This window comes from Candoia aspera, chromosome 3 (assembly GCF_035149785.1).
Source record: "Candoia aspera isolate rCanAsp1 chromosome 3, rCanAsp1.hap2, whole genome shotgun sequence".
Lineage (NCBI taxonomy): Eukaryota > Metazoa > Chordata > Lepidosauria > Squamata > Boidae > Candoia > Candoia aspera.
The window spans coordinates 111,198,742-111,224,840 of record NC_086155.1 but is presented as its reverse complement, the minus strand read 5'-3'; the positions used below and the strand labels follow the sequence as shown (position 1 = coordinate 111,224,840).

The 26,099-nt window shown below is 37.9% G+C and overlaps 1 protein-coding gene across 8 annotated transcripts in view; it reads left to right on the top strand.

Annotated features, from left to right (window-relative positions):
- Nucleotides 1-26,099, top strand: part of MTA1 (metastasis associated 1) — a 148,515-nt gene that overhangs the window by 15,149 nt on the left and 107,267 nt on the right. For all 8 annotated transcript variants that reach the window (XM_063298595.1, XM_063298594.1, XM_063298598.1 and 5 more), the window contains exons 5-11: nucleotides 119-182; nucleotides 3,164-3,281; nucleotides 14,236-14,338; nucleotides 17,595-17,694; nucleotides 18,593-18,781; nucleotides 19,955-20,029; nucleotides 21,255-21,313. In XM_063298595.1, the coding sequence (XP_063154665.1) occupies nucleotides 119-182; nucleotides 3,164-3,281; nucleotides 14,236-14,338; nucleotides 17,595-17,694; nucleotides 18,593-18,781; nucleotides 19,955-20,029; nucleotides 21,255-21,313 (708 nt within the window). The remainder of the gene's footprint in view (nucleotides 1-118; nucleotides 183-3,163; nucleotides 3,282-14,235; nucleotides 14,339-17,594; nucleotides 17,695-18,592; nucleotides 18,782-19,954; nucleotides 20,030-21,254; nucleotides 21,314-26,099) is intronic.

The following is a 26,099-nucleotide window of genomic DNA, read 5'->3' as shown; positions in this document are numbered from 1 at the left end:
CGCTTCCATATTAGGAGTTGAGCTCCACTTGAAGGAGAGCTTTGTTATGTGATACATGCAGAGAACCAATAGTCAGAAATTACTCTTTGTCTAACTGTGATTTTTTCTTTTTCTTTAGAGGCAAATGCAGTGTTACTTTATTAAATGAAACAGAATCTCTTAAATCCTATCTGGAATGTGAGGTATGAGTTTACTTAAACATTGAAAATGTTTTAAAGTATTGTGTTATGCAGTATATAGTGTATACTGCCTGCTGTTCACATTTTGCCTTAGTTTATCTAAATGTTGACTTTAATCAAATACTGGGCTTGATATTTCTTTTAAAATTCCACAGCTCTATAAAGGCATAGGGTCGTAAAAGTTTAGACCTGGGTCCTAGCACTCATTACTATGACTACCACTATTCATCAGATTTTGTATAGCAGTTGACAAGCAGTCATTTCATACAAAGAATCCATTGATTTAAATGGTAAGTTGCAATAGCTTAGCCTTATTTGTCACTGACGAATATACAATTTTATTTGTATACATTTATGTAGGCACAAACTCATATCTCTGTATATTCAATAGTCTTAATATACAATAGAATTTGAGTATTTTACTCTTAATTTTTTATTATTGTCATTTTGTCTTTATCATTTAGACTGTACTTTTAATATCCTGCTATCTGTACTTACTGCACTGTAGTAAATGTCATTTACAAGAGATGACTTAGACATTAAGGCATTTTTATTGCCTTAGACATTTCCATAAACATCATGGCTTAATTACTTTGTTCTTTTATTCATTTTATGAAGTTGATTGTTCCATTTGCTAGTCAGAGATTGTAATAATAAAGATTATAAAAATAATAAAGGCGGGATAGAAAATATAAATAAATAAATGATTGATTGATTGATTGGTTAAGACCACATTTTAGATATAATATGGGTGGATATGTTTAGTAAAGCAGAACTTTCATCTTTCTGCCTGAAGTGTGTACTTAAACCAATTTTATATAGAAGGATTATGCTTATGTCATGCCAAGAATCTGTTATTTTTATAATAAAATAGATACTTTAAAATATTTTGTAGCAAAATATTGATAAAAGTTTGTATAAAATGCTGCTGGAAACAAAATTAATACTTAATTTTAAATGGAAGGGTTATATTTTACGGGTTATATTGACAATAAAGATATGGAAGTGGTGGATAGCTTCTGCCTTTTAGGATCAACCATCAGCAGTAAAGTAACAAGCAATCAAGACATATGCTGAAGCCATGAAGGCCTTGGGAAAGATATTTAAATGCCGTGACGTCTCTATACCTAAAAAGATCAGAATTGTGCAAACAGTGATATTCTCTGTGATACTCTAAGCCAAAGTTGGACTTTGAAAAAGCAGGATAGGAAGAGTATTGATACTTTCAAACTTTGATGTTGGCGAAGACTCCTGAGAATACCTTGGACAGCCAAGAAAACAAACAAATGGATCATCGAACAAATCAACCCACTTGAGGCACAAATGACCAGGCTCAAATTATCCTACTTCAGACACATTATGTGAAGATCTAGCTCTCTAGAGAAGGCTCTAAATGCTGGGAAAGATGGAAGGAAAGAGAAGAAGAGGACTACCAGCATCAATGTGGATAGATTCAGTTGCAGTGGCAATGAGTGCACCATTAGAAGATCTGAAAGGCCAGGTTAGGGATAGATCATCATGGGGAAGATCTATTGCTGTGGTTGCTAAGAGTCAACACCAACTTGATTGCACATAATTATATTATTACTAATTTTTTCTGCTTCAGTGAATATAGAAAGTTGAAAATTCTCTCTTCAGTTTGGTTCGATTGATATAATGTTAAGCATTCCTAAAATTTTTCCACTGTTAGTTTATTCCTTGACGCTTAATTTTACTTCCTTTCCACAAAAGCTAATGATACTTTTTTCTTGTTCTCAAGTGCATATGCTGATGACATAGTTTGGGTCAGAAATAAGCCTCTTTGGATTCTATTGGACCTATTCCCAGAAAGGTGTAATGCAGTCTTATTGTTGCTGCCAGAATACTTTTACATAAATAAACAAACAATGGTGGTCTAATATATTTAGTTACTTTGTTTGATTTATATAGTGACTTTTTTCTCATAGAACATGAACATAGAGGCCATTTAGGCCACAAGTTCAATTTTAAAGCAGCCCAGTTCTTTCACTCCTTATTTCTTTACAAATGTTCTTTATAGACGGTACAGTCTACAATCAACCTGTGATGACTGCCTATCCAAAGCAACAATCAGACTCACACAGGACTTCTATGGAAATCTAATTTAATGATGAATAGTATGCAGGATCACAGGCAAAGCTGAGAATACCAAAAGCATGGGATTTCTCCCAATTAACCTGCAAGCAATCCCAAACCCCTCCCCCTAAAGTCAGTAGAATTCCATTCCCTTGCAGGTGTTGGTAACGGTTGCTGGCAGTCTCTAGGTAATGTCCTTGACCAGTCAAGTTAGCCCAAACATACATTCCTTCGTACTTGCATCATCCAGCTCACTGCCTGGCACAAGTGTACAGTAGCAGCCCCTTCCTGGACAACAACATGTGTAAGCACCAGCATGGCATGGGAACTTGTTGCAATGTTTCAGTAACATTGGAACAGGAACCGTGACACAACCTTTACCTTCCCTAGCTTGACACAGAATCCCATTTAATTCACTTTTAAACACTAGTTCATTGTGTTCCTTTCTAAAAAGCATTCTGGTTTTTCCTATAGATTAAGTGTGCCCAAATAGTCCTGTTTGCCTAGCAAGCTAAATACCTAACAATACTACAGTTTCTATCTTGCACTGAGATTCCTCAGCTCTAAACACAGAACTAGCAGTTCTGAAAATACTATATTTGTATCCTGGCTTTTAGCCTTCCACTTAAGCAACCTAAATTTTGCTTTGAATATTACATTACTAGACTTCCCAATATTTTTATACACTATAATTATGCACTTCTGTCTAGAAAAATGCTCTCTAAAAGAAATGTTTACTTTTTCACTGTTATGGACTTGATACATTCAATCTTACCTTCCTGGTTTCCAGTTCTAATTTTGATTGTAAAAGAAGAGTTAGAAGAGGATATATTTAGAATCCAAGTTGTCAGAAATAATAAGAGATGTTACTCTCCTTTTTTTATTTCTAGGACTTCTTTTTTTATTCACTAGTGTATGATCCGCAACAGAAGACTCTTCTAGCTGATAAAGGAGAGATCAGGGTTGGAAACAGATACCAAGCTGATATAACTGATTTCCTGAAAGAAGGTAACTTCATTTTTCAGCTCTGCGCAAATCCATAAAGAATTCATATTATGTCCTGAAAGGTTTTAAGAGCTATTAACCTAAAAGGTTTTCTCTTTTATTCAGATATGAAGCTAAGTTTTTGTGTATTTTTTAAGAACAAAATTAATTTAGGTTGAAACTTTTCTGGAAAATTCCTTCATCTTTTCAGTATAAGTGTTTGGGTCTGTAGACTCCACACTTTTTGCCCAGTTACTAGCTGGAAGAGTTCTGAAGTATATTGAAATAATTTCTGGCATTAAGATGGAAAATATGCAGAATATATTTGGATGAAAGAAGATCAGTGGCAGTAGAAGTGATATTTTTGAATTGAATCTGAAGCTGAGTCAGTGCTTGAATCCACTTTACACTGGCTGGCTGTCAAGTTAGAATCCATCAAAGTGCAGTGTCTGATGCTAAGAAATTTAAATTTATGTATTTAATAAAGAAAATACAGTTAAAATGTAGTTGCCATTATTAAATTGTGAAATGTCTGTGAATTGACTTTCAAACTATTGTATATAGAGTGAAAGATATGAAAATGAAGAGAAGTCAGCAAGCACTATACCACTGTATAGTGGTAGCTCAAAAAATACAGTTTGCCTAACTACCATTTCAAGATCTGTAGGATTTCTTGACAGTTGAAGCAAGAATTGGAGATTAAAACTGGCCCAGTGGTTGGATTGGTATCACCAATCTCAGCAAGCTGGATAAGATAAGGAAGTAAAGATTCAGATAAGGAGGCTCAGTCTAGCCCAGAACGCTGCCCTTCGCTAGTCTTTCCTCTGTGTATAAAGAGAAAGGAGTGCCTTTCATCAGGAGAATGTGGGAAATTATTGTTCTGTACTTTATTTTCCACTAAGATTCTATTCAGAGGAATTTTGAAGTGATTACTCTGTTGAATAGTATTTGTTTGGGAGAAGATGGATAGACAAAATGATGGGAATGTTTTCCTGCTGTATGGAGAAAGCAGCTGTGCAAGAAGAAGCAGGGAGGGATTGCTTTCTGCAGTTTTACTGGAATCATTCAATAGAACAGGATGGCAGAAGAATTGTCTGGCTTCCTTGGCTCTTGAATTGCAAGCTGTTTTGATGGCTTATCCTTTTGATTTATGTTTTTGGTTTTATTATATATGAAAACTCCTGGCTTGACCTATGTGTGTATATGGATTATATGCTAATTCTGCTATTTCAATGCAAAGTGAAGACTTGCAGGATGTTTTTGACCTTAGTCAGGACATATGTGTGTGTTATCATTTCATTGTAAGTGACCCAGAATCACTGGGAGTCAGGAGGCCTATAAATTAGATGGATGCATGGATGGATGAATGGATCTTGGCATTATGCACCTGTCAGCAGCTTGGCTGCTGCATTTTGCAGCCAGTTAAAGCTGCCAAGTATTCTTCACAGTTAGCTCCACATAAAGCATGTTGCGGTAATCTAACAATTACTGTATGTAGGCAGTATTCAGATACCCATTGCCAGATCTGACTGGCTCAATAACCGTCCCAGTTGGCATACTAGGTATAGTGGTGCAAATGTAGTTTTTGCCCAAAGCTGAAGGTGCAGGCCTGCTCTTTCAGGAGAGTACAACCCCATCTAGTACACAATTAAGCCCAAACCAGGGTATCCAGGCCCTCTCCCCATTTGTACATGTGCCAATTTCATTCAACTTAACTCATCCTCATTCAGTCTATTATTAAACTATTATCAACTGCTTCTTTAGATAAGAAAGAGCAGTAACACCCTCCCCTTGGATGGGCTTGGTGTTGCTTTTGCAATGAGTGTGTTGTATTCATGGAAGTTAAGGCCTTCTGCAACCAGGTTTCCTGCATTACAATTATATCATATTTGGACAAGACATTTGCAAAGGCAGCGGCATTTTTCCTACAGGTAGTCCTCACTAAACAACCATTCATTTAGTGATGTTCGAACTTACAGTGGTGTTGAAAAAAACAACTTACGACCGTTTCTCACACTTATGACCATTGCAGCATCCCTGGAGTCACGTGATCATGATTTGGGTGCTTGACAACTGGTTTGTATTTATGACCATTGTGGTGTCCTATGGTCACCTGAACGCTATTTTTGACCTTCCCTGCCAGCTTCTGGCAAGCAAAATCAATGGGGAACAGTGATTCGCTTAACGACCACATGGTTCACTTAATGGCTGCAGTGATTTGCTTAATGGCCATTGCAAAAAAGGTGGTAAAATCTGATTGGATTCACTTAATGACCACTTTGCTTAGCAACCAAAATTTCAATCTCAATTGTGGTCATTAAGCAAGGGCTACCTGTATTGTTTCATCTGGCAGTATTCTGAGAAAAAAGGATATTGAGTTTGGACATAAAACAGTTGAATTCCTCCAGCTCAATGTTCCTTTGGGACATTTACAGTCTTATCAAATTGAGCCTTGGAGGCTATTATCTCCCTCCAAGGAAGTGTCTTGTGCAGAAGAGAATTCCTAAAGATGGGATTGTGGCTATGCCAGGGTTTTAGTAGGTCAGGGGATTCCTCCTCTACATAGTTTGACTTTCTGGTAAGAGAAATGATAGGCAGAGGCTGCCATATCCATTTCTCTGTCTTTAGGCTTTTCAGTAGATATGGGATGATCCTGCCAAGTTTCAGGGCTGCATGCTATTGAGTTAGTTTAATAAGATCCTCAAAATAAGGGTTATTGTCGGCAACAACCCCCAAATTTTGATAAACTAGGATAGAATCCCAGGATCAACCAGTTGGTGTGTCTTGAGTTGCTTGTGTCTTTCAGCCTTGCTTTCCACTGTAGAATCTTGGTCAAGTTAGAGTGAAGCATAACTTCAGACTCTGGTGATTTTTTAAATCTGAAACCACTGGCTGGGTTAGCCAAAAGTATTTGTTTGAGGCTACCCAGTCTTCTCAGGATTTCCTCCTGTTCATGACCTGGTAATGCTACAAAGGAGTTAACCAGACCAGTGCCAAAAGCCTCCTCTGAATTCTCTTCGTCTGGAGTTATTTCTGTAGGATTGTGTGGGTACTGGACTGCCAAGAACAGTAGGAGTTGGCATTGGTAGACTGCCTTTAGTTCTCATGGAATCAAGGTCAGCTTGGGATAGAACTTTAAAAAGAGGATATACTTCTTGTCATAGAAAACCTGGATGGGGAAGATCTGAAAAGTGTGTAAGAAAGGATTAAAGGCATAAAATCCCTTTGTTGCCTTCTACACTTAGAAATTATTTGACTATATGCAGATCTGTCTAGGAGGACTGTTAATAAAGAAGTTGGCTCAAGGACAGAATGATGGCTTTCTTAGCTTCCCAATGCTTTGTTCAGAATAATTTTCAGTTCAGTCTAGTTATTTTGGAGTTACAATTACTTCCTTAGGGAACAGTGTTGGAGAATTGAAGTGTACTTGGGAGACATTCTTAGAATACAATGAGGAGATTGTTTTGCTTTTCAAAAGTAGCAGCAGGCTGCTCTTGTTTTAGTTCAGTATCATGAGTTTTTACAAATGTAGCCAGACTGTCTGATTGACTTTGTGCAAATGCCTCAGAAGCAGTCCTTAGGGAGTCCATTTTATTTTCAAGGTAAAACACTGGTACAGGTAGTCCTCATTTAACAACAATAACTAGCCCAGAATTTCCATTGCTGAGCAATGTGGTTGTAAAGCGAGATGGCATTGCTTAGTGACAGCAGTCTTGGCAATTCCCCTTGCTGTCATTAAGTGAATGTTACAGGTTCCCTGGTTCAGTGATGGAGCTACAGCTTAGACTGTTTTCTGGCCTTTCTCAGACTCAGCAGAATAAACAAGTAAAATAAATAAAAGGTTACACAGAGTGCCTTTTATACCATATTGTCCCCTGCCTCCTTCAGTCCCTAAACTGAAAAGCATCCAAAACAGCAGGACAAATACTTCATACAGTTATCAGCTTTATTTGCAAAGAAAAATATTAAGTGGTCATGATGAGTGAATTGCTCAAGATACCCTCCCCAAAATCCTGAGGAAGAGACAACACAATATAGAACAATGCCCATTCTGTGTATAGTTATATTCAAGAGAGTCCCTCCACTAGTACTTAAGCTGATGCTCCTTCTGTTTAAATTGCTCTCAAGGAGTGACGTTATTCTGCCACAGGCAAGAAGGGCCATGGGCATGCTGGTGTCTATCGCACAAAATAATTTCATTTTCCTACAGCTCTGTGAGGGCTTCAGTAGCATTATAACTAGAAGATATAGGAAATCCCAAGGGCTTTCAGGAAGGTACTTGATTTTGGCAGTGACTAGGGCAGACCATTTAACGGTTCTGCTGTCCTTGCAGAGCATATGAGCATCTAGCATAAAATGGACAAGGCTATTATGTGTCCATGAAAACATTGTTATACAAAATTCCTCCACCTACTTTTCCTGAAGTAATTCATCTGAGTGTACTAGATCTCAAGACAACGGACTTCAGTAAGCTAAAGGGAAAAATAGGAAAGATTCCATGGATGAAAATTTTGAAGTTCAGTGTGGTTCAGAAATTCCCTCCAAAATGAGATAATTAAAGGCCAAAAACAAACAAAAATGGGAGGCAACCAATGAAATCAGTATGGTTGCATAAAGAGCTATCTGATAAGCTGAGAAACAGAAAGGACAAGTTTAAAAAATGGAGAGAAGGACATATAACAAAAGCAGAATATCACAGAATACCCCAAATCTTTAAGAGTGGGATCAGGAAGGCTAAGGATTGGAATGAGCTAAGGCTTGCAATGAATGCTAAAAAATAACAAAAAAAGAGTTCTTTAGGTATGTGTGAAAGAAGATGAAAGTCAAAGCATTCTGTTGATTGGAAAAGATGGCAAGATGGTGACAGAAAATTGGGAGAAGGCTGGATTGTTTAATTCCTATTTTGCATCTGTCTTTTTGCAAAAGGAAACAGATGCCCAATCTGTCAGAAGTCACACCTTGGGGGTTAGAAAAGAAATGAAAGTTAAAATAGTAAGAGATTGGTGAGAGCACTCCCAGCTACTCTGAATGAATGTAAGTCTCTGGAACCTAATGGATTACATCCCAGGTTGCTAAAAAACAGGTGGTTGTGGTCTCAGAACTGCTGAGTATAATCTTGGAGAATTGTATTTCTGAAACCGTCACTCTGAGGTCTGCTGTAGAGTGTCCTGGGAGGTCGACTGTATGAACCAGAATTTGCTGTGTCAAAAGCCTTTGTAAAATCAGTGTTGTCCATACCTGCACTAACCTGCATCATCATGTAAGATTTTAAACAGTTCTAATGGTATTCCATCAACTCCTGCAGCTTTGGTGTTAGTGCTTTCTGGGGTCATGTAATTTCACTTTTCTTTGTTTGTACAGTTTATCCAGCATATTCATATCATCTCTTCTTGATGTCTTTTTTCTGCAAGTTGATCTTTAACTTCTTTGTCTTTTATTTTACCCATCTGTAAAAAATCCCTAGATTTTTGTAACTTTCTTAAACATCTTGTCCTTTTTGATTTTATCCTCACTTTCTTTGCATTGCTTATTTTGATATAACTCTGTTCTTGCTATTCCTTAGAACTCAGCGTTTTACTGGGCAAAATTTCCTTTGCCTCTGTTGCCTCTTGCATTCTTCCTGTCTTCAACTATATACAGCATGTCAGCAAACAACCATCTTCTTTTGCTAATGTAATAGTAGACTATAACAATTTAGAGAATCAGTATAGTAGATGCATTGTGTTAGGGATGTACTGTACTGATATCTGGCTAGTATACAGATGTAGTTAAATAAATAATTGTCCTATATTTGAAGATCTTGATGGCTGTAGTCCTGAGACTAAACATGGGTTCAGTTCAAGTTTTTATTGTGGCTTTGTAATATTGGATCAAATGATACATTTTGAGATCCATGCATCCTTATGGAAAATTAATGTTGCAATATGGTTTAAAGTAGCTGTGCTATTAACCATTTTTTGGATCACAATAAAGTTCTTGAAATAGATAATTTTGAAAATTAATCTAAGAAATGCATTATATTACAGACCTACCTGACAGATTTGTTATGGAGATTATTTGTATGCACTCTAAATGTTGAGGTCTCAAACATGGTGCCTAAAACTATCAGTGACCACCTGGATACATTCCTTGGGACCTCCTAAGCTCTTTGTCCCATCAGACTTTTTTTCCCTTTTAATTAAAAACTAATTAAATGGGAATACAGCAAGAGGCAGCACATAGATGGTCTTTGCTCATTCAGAAAACTAAGCAGAATCTGATACGATTAGTGCTTGGATAGGAGACCAGAAAATTCCAAAAAGATTAGATTGGGAAGGAAAAAAAAGAATCCCAGAAGAAAGCAATAACAAATTACTGAACAAGCCCTTGTTTATTTGGAACCTAATTGCAAAGATTAGAGCAGAATATTTCCTTTTGTGGGCACTTTGATTTGATTCTGCTTGATCTCTCTAATATGATATAATCATATTTCTATTTAATTTTTCTACAGTGTTAAGTTTTCTTCATTTTTCTGTGGTTTTTAAAAATGCCTTCCAGAGTAGCTTATAAGACAGATTCTATCTAAGTTTATATTTTAAAAAAGGCAAAATACATAAAAGAACAATAGATGAAAAGGCAAACAAGTAGAACCAAACTTATAGGAACAAAACACTGGTTTAGAATGTATAAAGTTATCTGCTTTTTCCCATTATATATAAGGAGTTTGCTTCTGCTGCCTTTCTGCTTTTATCTGATGAAAATAAAATAACTAAAATCAGCATCGGTACCTATATACCCCTATACATTTCTAGCTGTCTACTTCTTGATTCTAAAAAATTAGAAAGTAGACTGTAGTGACTAGAATTAGCCTTGTTTAGAAGTCAATACCACAGGGCTCTGAAGAACTGTCCTCATCTTCAGGAATCCCAGGGGTGTGGATAATAACTGGACTGTACAAAGAAGTCAGAAAAGAAAGTAACACTCCAGTATTTCCATATGTTCTTATGTTGATAAGAGCAGAACAGTAATAATATAATACTGTCTGCCAATGAGAGAAATTTCCATGTTCAGTGCTTGGAGACATCCAACTACTTGCTTAATTCTTCCACACCCAGGGAAAGGCAGGAAAATCTCACAGCTCTCCTTTTACCTTTTTCCTTTATTTCAACCAAAGCAATCTTTCATTTTATGTTTACATGTTTTTGTTCTAGTGTTCCATTCTAGTTGTGATTTTTCTCCTGAAGTAATCCCATCATTTGCACATTTTGCTAGGGCAGGAACCACTCTGGCAGACTTGGACTTAGTCTAATTCTTCTACACTCCCCAGCCTTTGAAGTCAAGTTTAAGTTTGTATACAAAATTTTTGCTTTGTAAAACTTGGTATTTATTTATTTATTGTTTATTTGCTGCTTTCTTGCTGGGGTTGCATGTTGTTCCAATCCAGCAAAGTAGATAACAATCACTAAGGGAAGAGAGCTGAAGAGAACCTACCCTGCTTAATCTTATTGGACTGGCAGAAACCATGGCAAATATGTATTTTTATAAATAGAGATTACCAGGTCTTGACTATATAGAGTTTTAAATGTGACAACTAGCATCTTGAATTGCATCCAGAAGCCAAGCAGCAACCAGTGCAGCTCATGAAGTAGTTGTGTTATTCCATCACTACTTACCAATGTAAGAACTGGTATTCTAGACCAGTTGAAGCTTCCAGGTGGTTCTCAAGTGCAGCCCCATGTAGATTTAGTTGCAGTAATCCAAATGGGAGATGAGCTAAGCATGAGTGACAATGAAGAGGTTCCTGCCCAGGAACTGGCATGCCTGATATGTCAGATATGAGAGTGCAACCCACCCCCTTTTGATGGGTGTCCAAAAGAACTCCCAAGTTACAAACCAGTTCTGCATGGGGAAGCACAACCCTAACCTGTGGAGATTGGTGGCACTACTTAGCTCAGTAATAATGAGAGAATAATCTGACCAAGACAAATGGCAAATGTTAATGTTGTCTACCCTCAGATCACAAAAACCAGGTCTAATATGTGGCTACTCATTTGAGTTGGGATTGTATGATCAAGAATAGCTGGTTAAAGCCTCCCAGCACCAGAAGCCTGTGGAACTCCATTGACAACCCTGCAATGAGGTCAGGCAGTAGAACCCAGCAGTCACACTTGTTCCTCCCACCCAAGAAGAATACATTTCCAAGAGGCCTTTATTTCACTTGACCAGATTTTGGTAGTGCAAGTCAGGTCTGCCCTCTCATCCACAATCAAATAGTGTAAGACGAGAGATCTGTTGTGGGCATTAATGAGCAAACCTCAGAGCAAAGAACCTCGTAACCGGCTCTCAAGCTGAGGCAAGAGGGACAGAGGTGGGGATTGGCCTCAAGTGATCAATCCCACCTCTCCAAGAGCAGACTACACCCTACCTTCCACCATATCTGCCCATTATTACCCTAATCTTCTCAACTTCCTTGGCTTCCTCTTCTCAGTCTCCCCCACTCATCACTATCCCTGGAGAGATCTATCCCAGCCATGTAACTGACCACCCTCCAAACCCCTCACAATCATCTGAGAAATTACACTTGCAAAAGCACTTGGCAGCCCCTTATATCCTATCCAAACTAATTTAACTGTCCTTCTTAAATGCTCAGTCTCCTCTCCAAACACCACTCTCACCTGAGTCTAGGGGGCATCGTTTTTCAGTTCTGACCACAACTAATACCATATAACCTCTTCAAGCTCTCACCTTACATAGGTATCCCCTTCTCTCCTTCTCTAACAACACTCCACTTAATTTTCCACATTCCTAAAACTTTATGTACTTCCATTCCACCCTCCCAAGAAGTTTTATGGGGGAAATCAGCTTCTTCCATGGCTCATTTTTAACAGACTTTCAGAAACCAGTTCAGCTTAGTCTCTGATGTTTCTGCAAGGCAATTCATGCAGCTATCATTTCCTGGAGGTAGATCTGATTCCAACACATCAGTCTCCAAATGGCATTCTGTTTGGTACATACACCTGATTATATCAGCTGTGGGGTTTGGATGACCAAGTCCATCCCTACTCCTGGTGACCAGGGTGAAAAAGAATAGTGAGGCCCAACATTGTCAGATACAGAACAGCCCAACCTAGACAGTTCTTGCAGGTCTTTCAGCTCCACTGACTGCTGACACTCTCTGCATCAACTCTGTCTCAGCTCACCGAAAGCGTCTGTTTGAGCTAGCCAGTTCTAGCACCACCGGCATTTCCAGCTGCTTTTGTTCCAGCCCTCTCTCATGTCACCTCAACATGGGAAGGATACAACAGTGTTGTCACCCCAATCTATGGTTCTCAACCCTACATCCTTAAGCTCACAAGGCCTCTCCCCACTGCTGTCTCAGGACTTGCCACCAGGTCTCCCAACTGAGTCTAATACTGATCTTCTCCACCTTCTTTTCTCCTTTCCACATTTGACCCAGTAACACCTCTGCCTGATTTCTCCAAATTTGACACCTAACATCTCCTTTCATCTTCTTCCTCCTTTCCAATCACACTCCAATTCAACTCTTTAACTTTTGCTCCTCTTTCACTTTTCTTCTGATAACTTTTCTTGCTTTGCCTAAATCTCCCATCCTTGGCACCATCTTGAAAAAAAAAGACCCTGAGACTAGAAGGTTTTTTTCCCCTAGCTTTCATTATTTAAGAAACCATTTCTGTAAACCCCATAATATCTCCAAGCTGCAAAAAGAAAAGGACATAGATCACTTAATGGCCTAGTGCAAAAGAAGCACCTAAGGCCACACCTGATCAGGCTAAAAGGAGAGGGCTAAGGTCTAGAACTTTAGACTTCTGCAATTCAGGTTTTCCTACCTTCCTAGGCAGAAGAAGAGCTTAACCACTAGTTGGATACCACCTTTGCACTGAACTGGAGCAGACTTCAGAGTTAAGGACTAATATTCAATCCCAGTACTAAAATAAATAAAAGATAAAGTAAAGGTAAAAGATAAAAGTAGTGCTCATATACAGTACTGTGCAAAAGTTTTAGGCAGGTGTGAAAAAATGCTGTAAAGTAAGAATGCTTTCAAAAATATATATTGTAATTGTTTATGTTTATCAATTTATAAAATGCAAAGTGAGCGAACAGAAGAGAAATCCAAATCAAATCAATATTTGCTGTGACCACCCTTTGTCTTCAAAACAGCATCAATTCTTCTAGATACGCTTGCACAGAGTTTCTGAAGGAACTCAGCAGGTAGGTTGTTCCAAACATCTTGGAGAACTAACCACAGATCTCCTGTGGATGTCGGCTGCCTCAAATCCTTCTGTCTGCTTCATATATATCAAAATAAATGTTTTTGCATACTGCAGTAAATGTAACCATTATGATTTTGCAACAATCTGCTGCTCTTTTTTTCCCCTTTTAATTGGTGGTCTAACAATATAGTGGCAAAGTGGAATTTACAGAATCCAGCCATCCTAATATAGTCATATTATTAAACGGTGGAAAAACAATCCTTTGATCAAAATTTTTAGCTTCTTCCTTGTGGATATTCTGGTTAGGGTAATGTAATTATTTATATGGAATGCTGTAATTGTGGACTGATTTCCTCAGATCAGTTTTTGTTATTTTAATGCTGAGTTTTAATTTGGAAATACTCTGTACGTGTGGATTAGTTTCATAATAACAATGATAAGTATGCATTTGTACTATTATGACCATTTTCTATATTAGAATTAATTGTTCAGCTTACAGTTCTCAAAATGCTTTGTACAATTAAGGAGGGATTTTTTTAAGGAAATGGTCCTGACCTTTACTGTCCCTGGGATGGATATAGACTTTTTAAAATCCTGAGTTCTACAGTGTGGGAAGCAGATTGTTTTGCTAATCAGGAAAGTTAAAATTTTGACAGTGAATATTAAATGCTTTGTATATATTGCAAGTATTGTGGGACCTCGCCCCAAACCAGGGATTTGGGTTTGGTGTTTGCTTTAATAAACAGCTTTCTGATTTGAATTTTTAGGTGCGGATGATGGCAGAGACCAATCAAAACTTGAAACAAAAGTTTGGGACACATTTAACCCACTAATAGAAAAACAAATAGACCAATTCCTTATAATAGCACGGTAAGAAGAAAGATATTCTAATTTAATTTTTCATCTGGTGATTTTTTTTCCCTATTATGATATAGTCCACCAATCAAATGTTTGTTATTCCGTTAGTTTATTACTGCCACCCTTGTTTTTTTATAAAAAGATGTGCCTTTCTGGAAATACTATTTAATATTAATATTTGTTGGCATTAATATTAATATTTTGGCATCAATAATGTAATTTAATTAGCAGATCTTCAATTGTTGGCACAGCAGACCTTTTCAAATATTTCACATTTGTTATTTTCACATTTTTTCTCCTTCACATCTTCATTCTAGGGTCATGTCTTCTCACAAACTTTGCTCAACTGAAATTAATTTAAATATAACTTATCATACTTATTATAGATCAGTTTTGACTTGTGGTATTTATATGTATCAGTTTTGGGGGTATTTGCAATTGCCAATTTGTTCTTGATATATTACAAATTATGTTTAACTGATGAAGGAAAAAATTCTTGCTAATATGATAAATCTTTCATGAAAGGAAAGTCTGCGTTCCCTTCCTCCTATTGATATGAAAAATCTGTAGTGGTCTTTCTTTATCTTTTATGTGCATCTAATAAATATCAATACATAAGCATCTCTGTGCTGCCTTTATCTCATCTTTTGTCAGATATCTAACAAGATATTCTTGATGTTGTATTAAGCTGTCTAAAATGTTATGCTAAACATGCATTTCTGACTTTTCTAATGTTCTAATATTGTGGCTATACGTACTTGCCTATATGCCAGAAATATTCATGAGTGCAGTATTTGCAGTCTAGATGGAATAGACTGCTATACCTACTTCACAGACTTTGAGGTTATTTCCTGAGTTTCAGATTATTTCCTGCGATAGGAAGATCTTCCTCAGTCTTGGTGCAGATAGTGAGTTTGACAGGTGAAACAGAAGTGAGAACTACACCTCAGGAAGAGAAAGGGGGAAATGCCTGTTTTCCTGACTCTTTTTTAGAATTCTTAGAGATTGGGAGCTAAGTGATAGATGGATATAGGGAGCATATTTTATAATTCTGTTTTATAAAGAGGGAAAGACTGTTTGTGTGAGGCTTGATTCAGTACAGAGTGTGTGCATGCTACCTTGTTTTAACAGGTATTTTAGTTGTAAACCTGGCTGGAAAGTGATACAGGTAGTCTTCGACTTACAACCACAATTGAGACTGGAATTTCTGTCACTAAGCGATGCTGGCATAAAGCAAGACATCACATGACTTCATTGCTTAGTGATGACAATCCCTCTTGTCATTGTTAAGCAAATTTCACTGGTTGTTAGCCAAGGACCCACCACAATCTAAACCATTCCAGGCTTGGTCCCTCCCAGCTCCAAGCCTCAGTAAGGTAACGGATTGCCTCTGACTCCCCCCACCCACTTATCTCCCCCCATCTCTGCCCTTTTGGCCACCTTGCACCCTGCCTTGTGGGGCAGCAAGCGGCCCCAGAACTGTGCTGCTCTGGGGCTGCTTGCCATACCCTGGGAAGCCACAGCTGCCCCGGAAGCCTCAGCTGTCCCAGTAAGCATTTGTTCATCCAGCTGCCTTCTCTCTTGATTCCCCACACTGACCGTTCACGCCCAGCCACCGTGGCCGAAGCAGAAGCACCTTGCTGACTTTTGGGACCCAGCTTCTCCAGTGAGCATTTCCTACACGTGGCTCCCTGAGCCTTCAGAAAGCTGCACTGTCTTTGGAAAGCCTTCAGAAAGACAGCACAGCTTTCTGAAGGCTGTGCTGCCTTTGGAAAGCTGTGCTGTCTTCTGAAAGCCTTCCAAAGGCTTTCCGAAGACAGTGCAGCTTTCCGAAGACTGCATAGCTTTCCGAAGACTCAGAGTGCCATGTGTAGAAAACATTCACCAGAGAAGCTGAGTCAGAAAAGGAGTCAGCAAAGGCAGCAAGGTGCTTCTGCTTTGGCCGCAGCTGCTGGATGCAAAAGGCAAAAGCTCAGTGCAGGGAACTGGGAGAGAAGGCAGCTGGGTGAACAAATACTTGCTGGGGCTTCCCAGGTGCTGTGACATGCTGGGGCGGACTGGGGAGTGAGGCCCCGGGGAGGCTGCGGCTTCCTGGGGCATGGCAGGCAGGCCCAGAGCCATGCAGTTCTGGGGCTGCTTGCTGCCCTGTAAGGCAAGGTGCAGGGGGGCAAAAGGGAAGAGATGGGGGGGCAAGATAGGCAGGTGGGGAGAGTTGATCAAGCACCCAAATTTTAATCACATGACCGCAGGGGTGCTTCAATAGCTGTAACTTTGGGGACCACTTGTAAGTCCATTTTTTCACCACTGTCATAACTTTGAACAGCCGCTGAATGAATGGTCTTAAGTCGAGGACTACCTGTATGTTATAATCAGGGAACTGAATGGAAAGTGAATTAAGGGGAGCGGGGGAGAATTACAGAGTTTGGGAGTTGGCAGAAAAGCTAAGAAGCAAATGGGTTAGGCATTTAAGGGCCATTCTGTTTTCTAGTCTCTCCCCCAACCACATATGTATGGTGTCTTTTCTACACTGCTCTCCAGTCTACTTGTTTTGGAATAAAATTTTATTCATTATGGTCTGAGTATGGATGAAGAAGATGGCATATAACTATGTGCCATGTCTTGATTTTAAGAAATGTGGGTGGAGAGTTCTAGCTATATTATCCCTAGCTGTTCTACCTGGGTATTTGGTCAAGGATCTGAATATGCTCCCCCCCCCCCCCACCTAAATACAACACACAACACCTGTGGAGTTTTTATGTAGTATGTTGGGCACTTGGGAAAGATTGAGGATTCTGCTGGCAACCCACTGCCAACTGGTCCCACTGCCAACCTGCCTGCGACATGAATTGATAAAGATAATTTGGAGACAACTGTGGATCTCCAGGATTGCAGTCCAAGAGAACTTCAATATCCATGCCAAATTTGCTAGATCCAGTGCAGCTCAGAATTTTATGAACATCCCAACTGGCCCCAACAGGTTACACGGTAGATACATTCTCTACTTCGCTTGTGGAGGAGGAGTGATCTGAAAATAAGGAATTTTACTATGTTTCCCTCATTGTGGTTAGATTACTTCCTACTGATGTTAAATTTAGGTGGCTGCTCTCTTCTGCAAAGGGAAGGGGGGTATTAGGATAAATTGCTTTTAGAAAGTATTAGATTCACAAGTTGCAGGAAGGCTTTTGTGGCTGACACATTACAATCTACAACTTTCATATGTTTGTTTTTAACTGGAAAGTTAGATTTCTCTTCTTCTTTCTTTTTTTAGCTCTGTGGGTACATTTGCACGTGCTCTAGATTGTAGCAGTTCTGTTCGGCAGCCAAGCTTACATATGAGTGCTGCAGCAGCTTCTAGAGACATCACACTGGTGAGAATTTAAGAAAATAAATCCTGTTGTTGAGTTAATACTGTCACTATAAAGTATAGGTAGTCCTCGCATACTGACTGTCTCATTTAGCAACTGTTTGAAGTTATGATGGTTGACAAAAAAACAGCTTTGCAACCAATCCTTGCATTTACAACCATTGCAGCATCCCACAGTCATGTGATTGCCATTCGCATGCTTCACAACTGGCTTCGAAAAAGCGGAATTAATGGAGAATGTGGAAGTGAAACTGCAAGTCATGGTCACATGTCTCGCTTAACAACCACAGTGATTCGCTTAACAACTGAAGCGGAAGTGAGATCTTAAGTCCATCGTGGTCTCATGATGTTTCACTTAGCTACCGGGGCACTTAGTGATGAGTTTGCTGGTCCCAGTTGTGATTGGTAAACAAGGGCTACCTATATCAGAATGATTCAGAGTTTTGGAAACCTGGTAACCTTCAACTTTTGCAATTTGAAATCCCAGTACAGTCATGTTTACATTTTCCATGTTTGTGTATATAGATAGTGGGAAACCGCTGATCAGTCAGAGCTCTTTAAATCTCTGATAAAAAAATAATTTGCATTGTAACATGGTCCTTCTCCTTTTCATTCTTGTTTAAATAATTTACATAATTGTACATGTAGTACTTCAAGACTTTAAAGGAGAGATTGTTAGTTAAACAGAGAAAGAAAGTGAAAGTTATCTATGCCAATAAAGCAGATTGCTCATATTGCACTTATGCTCCTTCTTTGACAAGGAGTTCTATTTCTCATTAAGTAATACTTGCTAACGTATTTTTAATTGGTGTCATTTTCTATAGCTATTTCAGTCTGAAATATGTTATTTTCATATGCATATCTACAACTTAAAAAACATATTTGCTTTGTTTATTATATAGTTCCATGCTATGGATACTTTGCATAAAAATGTCTATGACATTTCCAAGGCAATCTCTGCCCTTGTGCCACATGGTGGGCCTGTTTTATGCAGGGATGAAATGGAGGAATGGTCTGCTTCTGAAGCAAATCTCTTTGAAGAAGCCCTTGAAAAATATGGAAAGGATTTCACTGATATTCAGCAAGATTTTGTAAGTAAGCAAAAATCTTTGCATGTCCAAAAAAGCATGATAGCTTTTTTCAGTTAGACAACGTTCAATACCTGCTATGTAATCCTCCTCAGACTCATAGCACACAAGTCAGCAATATGGTGAACACGTTAAACTGCTAATTGAGTAGAATCAAACCACATTCTTGATCCGGATATAATGCACATTTGTGTGCACCATCTAATCTTTGGCTGTTGTAATTATTTTTCCTGCTGTAATTGAATTTGAGTTTTCTCCTAATTGAAAATAATTTGGTCTGAATTAGTATTTGCCAAAAATCTTGGAATCTCTTTCAGAGCATTTGAAAACTACACTTAATTTGGAATTTCATTCAGAGAAAGAAAATTATACCCAGATGTTTCAAATTAAAATTTTCACAAAACTCTAATTTCTGCTATAGTATATGGATTTTTTAAAATTATTTTTGTCCTGAAGGTATAGCATAATTAGACAAATTTGCAAAAATTATCCCACTATGAAATCCATAGTAAGAAGTTAATGTTTACATCAATATATTCAAGGATGAACTTCCTGGGAATGACTACTGTTCTTGTATTCACTTCCAAATCATCCAGTGCCCTTGACTCCTACAGAGGCAGTTTGAATGATCAATTTATTAAGGAAAAAGCCTTGGGCCAGTTGAAGTTACAATGTTTGAGTAACATTGTACTCTTATGTACCCAGCACATAAGATACATTGGTGGCGGGGGAACATGTTTTCCATTATCAGAAGACTGTTAGACTCCAGTCTGCAAGTTTAAATAAATAAAAAAATTGTTCTGTTAAACTGTAAAAACATTATAATTAACATTTCTTATATTAGTTATTAGTTTGTAATACTGCAGATAAATAGTAATATAACTATGTAAATATATTATTCTATAAAAAGAGCTCTTTAGTGAGAAAAAGGAAGAAAGAAAAGGGGAAAAAGCCCCATACTATGAACCAGCATAGCATTTTTGGCATTATTCCCAGCTGAGCACTGTTAGGTATATCCTTAATATACTTAGGCAATAACATTTTGTGTTTTGCATTTGGTGTCTGTTTATTTAGATATTTTTTACTTGGCTTTTTGTATTTATAAATTCTGTTTTATTTATTGGTAGAATGTTATAGACTTGACATTTCAGGTTTGTGTGTGTGTGTGTTCTCTAGCTTCCATGGAAGTCCTTAACCAGCATAATTGAGTATTACTACATGTGGAAAACCACAGATCGATATGTTCAGCAGGTAAGAGCACACCTATAATGCATTGACTTCAAAGAATATATTTATTTTACAGTATTCATTATAGTAACTTGCCTTTTTGTTTGTACAAAGACTCAAAAAATCTTGCTATTTTGAACTCCTAATTAGAATTTCTCTTAATCTCTGTATATCCAAAATTGTTTATCATCTTATTTTTTGGTTTGTGTGGTGAAACAACTTCAGTACCATTAAAAAAAAAGAGGAACAGCTGCACTGATTTTTTTTGGTAGCAGAGACAGCAATGAGAAATATATACATTGATTTTGGTAGAAGAGGCAGTTCTCTGGTTCAGATATGAAAGCAGCACCCTTGATTTGTGTTAGTTCTTTGCTTTTAGTTTCATATATGATTCAAATGAAGGATAGGGAAGAGGAGCAGCAGCAGCAGCTCTGAAAGGAAGTTAGGGTGAAAGCATATCAATTCATTTCATGAAACTTAATAATATGCAGCCCAAATCAGCCAATTTACTATCAAATTTTTGTAGCTCTGGGGACTACACATTTTCCATCCCAGTTTTAGATGAATAAATACACAATATATATGTTCCAATTGTTAAGGAGTTTGAAAATAACTTTAGTTAATAAAAAAACTGATATTCCACGTGCTTCTGCTATATGTATTTATATAAACACAGAGACATATAGATTCTTTCCTATGTATGTGCAATTAATGTTGAGAAAGGCTTATGTCCTAAAGGAGGGGATGTTTCAGTTTCGAGAATTGCTAGGTTCTGCACTGGTTGCTAAGTTCCAGTGTTGCACATCTGTCATTCCTATTTTTTCCTTGAGTACAGGGAAACAGTCAAATAAAAAAGTCTCATTTGAGAATAGGAAGAATATTTCTTTTGCACAGGAAGGGTGTCCATGACTCAGATTAAAATTTTGATTATGTTTTATAGTAAAACATTGAAAAACCCCAGTAGTTTGCATTATAGAAATGTAATAAATAAAGTACAGTAATTCTCAATGTATGCATTGACTGAATTAAATATCTGTTAGTGCTTTCAGTCCTTATGATTTTTGCTGTTCACAAATAAATAAATGTAATATTAACCAAATGGGTAAACATATTTGTGTTTGCAAGTAGTTTGATTTCTTGCTTCCTGAGATAGTTTTTAGAAGTACATGTTCAGAAAAGTAATTTCCTTTTACTAAAAATTGGTGTGGATTTTCTTCTAAATTTGTTTTTTGTTTGCTTTTATGTTCAGAAACGATTAAAAGCTGCAGAAGCAGAAAGCAAGCTAAAGCAAGTATATATTCCTAATTAGTAAGTGTCGTTGTTGTATATCTCTTTTCAAGAACAATGAAAATGTGGCATCTATTTCAAGTTATAGTGGTAATTCTTAATAATAAAACAGAAGTTATAATCTCTAAATATACGTAGCATATATATGTCTGTAAATCTTTTATACATTGCTATTGTCAAACTATTGTTGTACAAACAAGAATGGAAAATAGCCTTGTTTTTACATATATTTATCTTAAAGCCATAGCCAAAACAGCTTTGATTCTCTTTATAATCCGAGAATTGAAAATCAGTCATGGAATGTATATATATGGTCATTACATATTGAATTTCTTATGAATCATAAGTACTGTTCTTAATTGGTAAAATGGAGACTTCTTAGAGGAAGGTGAGATATAAGAGAATATGTTTATAATAGATTGTTACACAGAAGTAGGTTGGTAGGTGAAATCAGATGGAATAATAAGGCTAATGTTTCTAGTGCAGTGCTCTTTGATAAGTATTGTCTCTATTCTCATCTACCATTTAAAGAACAAAGAGAGAATTTTATTGATAAAACAATATTGGATATGGAACACATGATTAATTTCTAAAGTAAATAATAGCTGAGCTGAAGATTCCATGAAAGACATTCAATATGATCCATTCATAGCTTATATAAAAAGCAGAACAATCTAGTTTTCTAGTATTCCATCTAAAAGAAGAGCAACAGGAAATACAGGGCTGTCATGAAAACTAAGTAGCTTCATTTGAATAATCTTTTAAACATCAGATCACTCAGATATATTCCCTACACAGTTTAGGAAAGTGTGAAGAGGACTTAAGCTTGTTATTAAAGGTTTTATAGCCTTTGGGCCCCCAGCATAGTGTTTACATGCATCAGCATGCCGGCCAGACAGTTACCTTGGTACTTGCCAGGCTCCATGTCCTACCTGATTTGCAAGAAAAATTAAATGACAGACTGGCATACTGCAAAGGAAAGCTCCATCTTCAAACATTCATTTCCAAGAATGCTTGGTTTTCCTTCACATTGCAGAGAGTAGGACTAGATAATATTGTGGTCTGCACTTCTCATTTCACATACCTTAGAGGCATTCTTAGAAAATAAAAATCATAGTGGACTACAGCACAACGCTTTTCAGTTGTTTCTACTAAGTGAAGCTGGGATAGTTATATACAGTTGGGCTGAAAGAAACAATTTATTAGAAAGTAGAATAGACATTGTGCAATACCAGACATGCATCTGTTCCATGAACAAGCAAACAAAAACATTTTTGTTTAAAGTGATGGAGAAGACTCAATTGAATGATTAACTTTTCCATCTTCTCTTTTCCACACAATAGTGAGCAAGTGGAGAGATTCTGTACCTGACTCACAGCCTGAGCAGTGTAAGGAGGGCAATGGAATTAAAGGCTTAATTGGCTCCTAATTCCACTTTCCCTTCATGGCTGCTTGGCATAAGCTATACCATTTTTCCCTGCTCTTTTTTCCAGGTGGTACAAAACCTAGTAGACATTACAGGGTTTTTGTCAAAGTTCTTTGGAGTTAGAGAGCAGACGAATCTTGCAAGACTTTGTATCCCATCCCTCAGAATGGAAGGAACCCTATTCTCAGGGATCCCATAGCATCTCAGTTGGTTATTTGGCACTCTTCCTTTTAAACTTTGTGGTCAGAGAATGTAAATGTCCTGAAACAGGGCAGAAGAAAAAAACTCCAAAGGCTCGCTTGAAGATATGAGGGTTCTGGTCTGCCTTGAGTCAGTCCAAAGGGAAAAAACCACCATGCTAACCAACTGTAATGCTGTGTGGGAATGACCTTGGGAGACAGGGGAAGACCCACACCCAGGGGAATGGTCGGATAAGAGGCAGCTTAGCTTGCAGCAAGAATGTGTTCATAGCAAATGTCTCAGAAGGGACCCTCCGTGGTTTCTTGGGCTGTAAAGGCAACAGGAGAGAAATGTACTTTCAGATTTGCAAGACTCTGTTAATGTAACCTTAGAATAAAGAAGAATTAGTTTATCAGGGTGTGCTTCCAGTCTGGTCTACCTTGCAAGGCTGACACCAACTCACTGTGTATAGGCAGGAGCAAGAAGGTCTAAATATAGAGCAAAATGATATTTAAATTCTTGCTAAAGTTACAGCGTAACTTCCTGTCATTTCATTTCACTTTCAAAGTCCAGGATGTGCAAGGGGCAGTGTAGCAGAGCAGCAAATGATATGTGCTCCAAAGACTACAAGAGATTGACAAAGTCTTGATCCATACCCCTCACAAGAGAAAAGATCTCTAACTAGCTTGTATCTGTCCTAGGAAATTCTGAGGACAAGGAAGAGGGCAAGCCTTCAGATAGGGAAAGGTGTTAAAATAAGCCAGCTGCTCCCACTTCAGATTTTTAAAAAGTATCTTTCCAACTGCATGGCGGTCTTGAAGATATCCCCTCTGAAGAGGATCTCCCTTTGTCCGTTCCAAATGCTAAGTAAGCAGAAAGTAACTTGCAAAGTTACTTTCTTTCAACCTAGAAATTCCATTCCCAATTAGCTTTGAGGAAATTATCTATATTTAATAAGTCAAACCTTTAAAAGCAAGATCATTCTATAAATATTACAAGTTCTAATGCCTACGATCATAGAATTGTGTGAATTGTGATGATGAAGATGCTGTGAAGGACCTCACCGCACCCAAGATGGATACTCCAGTAGTATCTCATGCCACAAGGGAACCTGCTCCCCTCTGAGATCACTGAGTGGCCAAACAATCAATATGACAAAAATGCAACACAGGTCTGAGCTGCCTGCTATCATTCAGAACTTCCGGCATAGCTCTGATAGCACAGAACATATTCATGAAGCTGAGTAGGCTTCTCAATCAGCTCTGAACAAAGGGATGGCTATGGCTTTGTGCATGAGAAAGCCTTTTTTTCCTTGCTGTCACATTATGCCACTTCTTATGCCAAAATGTCTCAAAGTAGTGTATAGCTGTTAAATATGTAATAAACAATTCATTAAATTCATTGTTATAAAACAATACTCAGTAAAGCATATTCATTAAAAAGGTGGCAGGGGGGAGAGAAAGAAAGAAAGGAAAAACATTTAGAATGGCCTGGGTGAAGAATAAATTTTCAACAGGCATCTGAAAGATAGTATAGTAGCTGCTCCCTTAGACTGAGCCTCAATCTGTGTCATAGCCAGAGGATAGTGGTGGCTTCACAATTTGGAAGTCAGCATCAACACCAAGGCTAATAGTAGCCAATTGTTCTCATCTTTCATCTGAGAGCCAGTTTGGTGTAGTGGTTAAAGGTGCTGATGTAGAAACCAGAAGACTGAGTTCTAGGCTGTCCTTAGGCATATAAGTTGGCTGGGTGACTTTGGGCTAGTCATTCTCTCTCAGCTCAACCTACCTCACAGGGTTGTTGTGGGGAAAATAGGCTGAAGTGTTAAGTTCACTGTCTTGAGTTGATATATATATACACACACACGCATATATATGGTGGGATAAAAATCTAATCGTCATAATCATAATCATCGTCTCTTCATAGACTCTTTGGAAGCAGTCCTGGTGGAGACAATGAGAAAATATCTTTCCTTTTCTTGCACTTCTTGTTCTTTCTTTGATTTCCTTCATTTCCCCCTTTCTTTCTTACTTTATACTAGTTCATGATAGTTTTTAATCTTCTTGTTTAAAAATTTAATAAAAAATATTTTAGAAAAAGAGACAGTGAGAAAAAAGAAGGCCCTTTCAAGCATGTAGGAGTCTAAATCATCCTTAGATAAGCCCTTTCACCCTTTCAGACCATCCTTCTTCACAAATGATATCCCTAAAACTAATAGACCAGTTGGTAGCAAGGGGAGATTAAATAATGGCCGACAAGACTACCGCAAATAAAATCATTTCTTCCTGAGCACTTAACACCCTGATGGACCAGCTTTTCAGGTATCTGAAAGAATATCAGATCAGTAAGAGCTAGAAATAGTACAGTGCAACTATGCCCTATTATTAGAAATGGTGTGAACAGTCAGATTTTTTTGTCCCATGTAACACCTGAAGTGCTAGGCCAGGTAAGGTGATATAAGCCATTCACCATGTCTTCCAGATTGGGGCATTAGGGAAGGTAGCCTATCTAGAGAATAACATGGAGTTCTTGCTTTTCTTCACAGTCCCAAAGAAGAAGGGTAACATAATAATTATTCTTAATAGAATAAAAAGCCACCTAAGGTACCGTAAGTTCAGAACTGAGGATTTGAAAACCAACTATGACAGATTATAAGGAGAACTTCCCTGAATTTATAGACCTGGAGAAAGTCTACTTGCTCATCATTACCATCCAATCCTCATTTCAGGTTAAGGAGCCACAGTGCCAATTTTAGGCTGTATTGCTTAGCTTTACCTCTATCCTAAGAATTTTTACCAAGATCCTAGTGGCTCAAATCACAACATCTCTGCGTGGATGACTCTTCCCTCCCCCTAGAAATGATACCATTATACCAAAAGAGAAACTGACCTTCCTTTGCCACATCATCTTTCCAACAATGATGTGAAGGATCTCTTTCCCTTCCTAGACTAACCCTCACCCTAACCCTAGACTCCAATTCTTATGAATCATACTGCACTCTTGTCTAGTCAAGAACTGATAAAGAATTTGGCAAATGCCATTTACCTGAGACTCAAAACTTAGCATCAGTCCATGGCCAAACTTAGGCAAGATACGTTATGTCCAGTGGGCCAGATTCATTTAAGACCCTCCTAATTTCCAAGAGGAAGCACCCAACTGAAACATCCTCCCCAATAGTACACTGCTCCCTAATGTGGTAAT